At 32.5% G+C, this 776-nt stretch overlaps 1 protein-coding gene across 1 annotated transcript in view; it reads right to left on the bottom strand.

Moving 5' to 3' along the window:
* The window catches only part of cenpk (centromere protein K), a 4,467-nt gene that overhangs the window by 2,908 nt on the left and 783 nt on the right, over positions 1 to 776 (bottom strand). The window contains exon 4 of the mRNA XM_035660375.1: positions 161 to 224. Coding sequence (XP_035516268.1) covers positions 161 to 224 — 64 coding nt within the window. The remainder of the gene's footprint in view (positions 1 to 160; positions 225 to 776) is intronic.

Below are 776 nucleotides of genomic sequence, written 5' to 3'. Positions count from 1 at the left end.
ACAGTAATGTTTGTTGTGCCAATTCCACACAGGTTGAAATAGTATTGAAATGTGGAATGACATTAAACTACAACTGTGCTGATTTGTGTTATTAATACCTCAGTTGTAAATTTAATATTACATTAGGGTTACAGCTTCTATCACAGAATGGAGGACTTACATTTCGGCTCCACTGTCAGCCACTGCTTCAGTTCAGCTTCTGTTGTCATCAGTCGATTTACTGACTATTAAAGAGAAATAAATATCTTAAAAATAAAAATGCTTTTTCTTTTTTAAAAGTTTTGGAAAAATGAATCACTTTTTTTTATAACAATTTTACAACACATGACCTTAAATATATCTCTGAATGATTTTGTTATTTTAGCTGACCGTAAAATTCATGGTGGAAATCAATTTAAATGGTCAAGTGACAGAAAAGTACTGTAACACAAATGAAAACTGACACATTTCTTCTCTCAGTTTGGTGTGGTGAAATGGTGAAATGGTGAAAGGCTTATTATTGGTTTAAAAGGATTTATTAAATCCCACAAAAACAAGTCTTACAAGATTTGGTGATATCTTAACTTGAATAGGGTGAAGCAGTGTGGTAGAAACAATAGGATGCGTTTGTTTTTTTATGTCAAACAGATTGTGTAATGAAAAAACTAATGAACTAATCCTGACAGGCTACTATTTAACACATTTATTGCTTCTTATCGACATGGAAGCGATGCCTCTTTGACAGCATTTAATCTTATGGCGTTTCCACTAATGTGTGTACAGGGTTTACGTTTGGT

This window comes from Morone saxatilis, unplaced genomic scaffold, assembly GCF_004916995.1.
Source record: "Morone saxatilis isolate NCDOM2014 unplaced genomic scaffold, NCSU_SB_2.0 Contig17, whole genome shotgun sequence".
In the NCBI taxonomy this organism is placed as follows: Eukaryota; Metazoa; Chordata; class Actinopteri; family Moronidae; genus Morone; species Morone saxatilis.
Note: the sequence above shows the minus strand (reverse complement) of the source record. Positions and strands in the feature narration are given on the sequence as shown.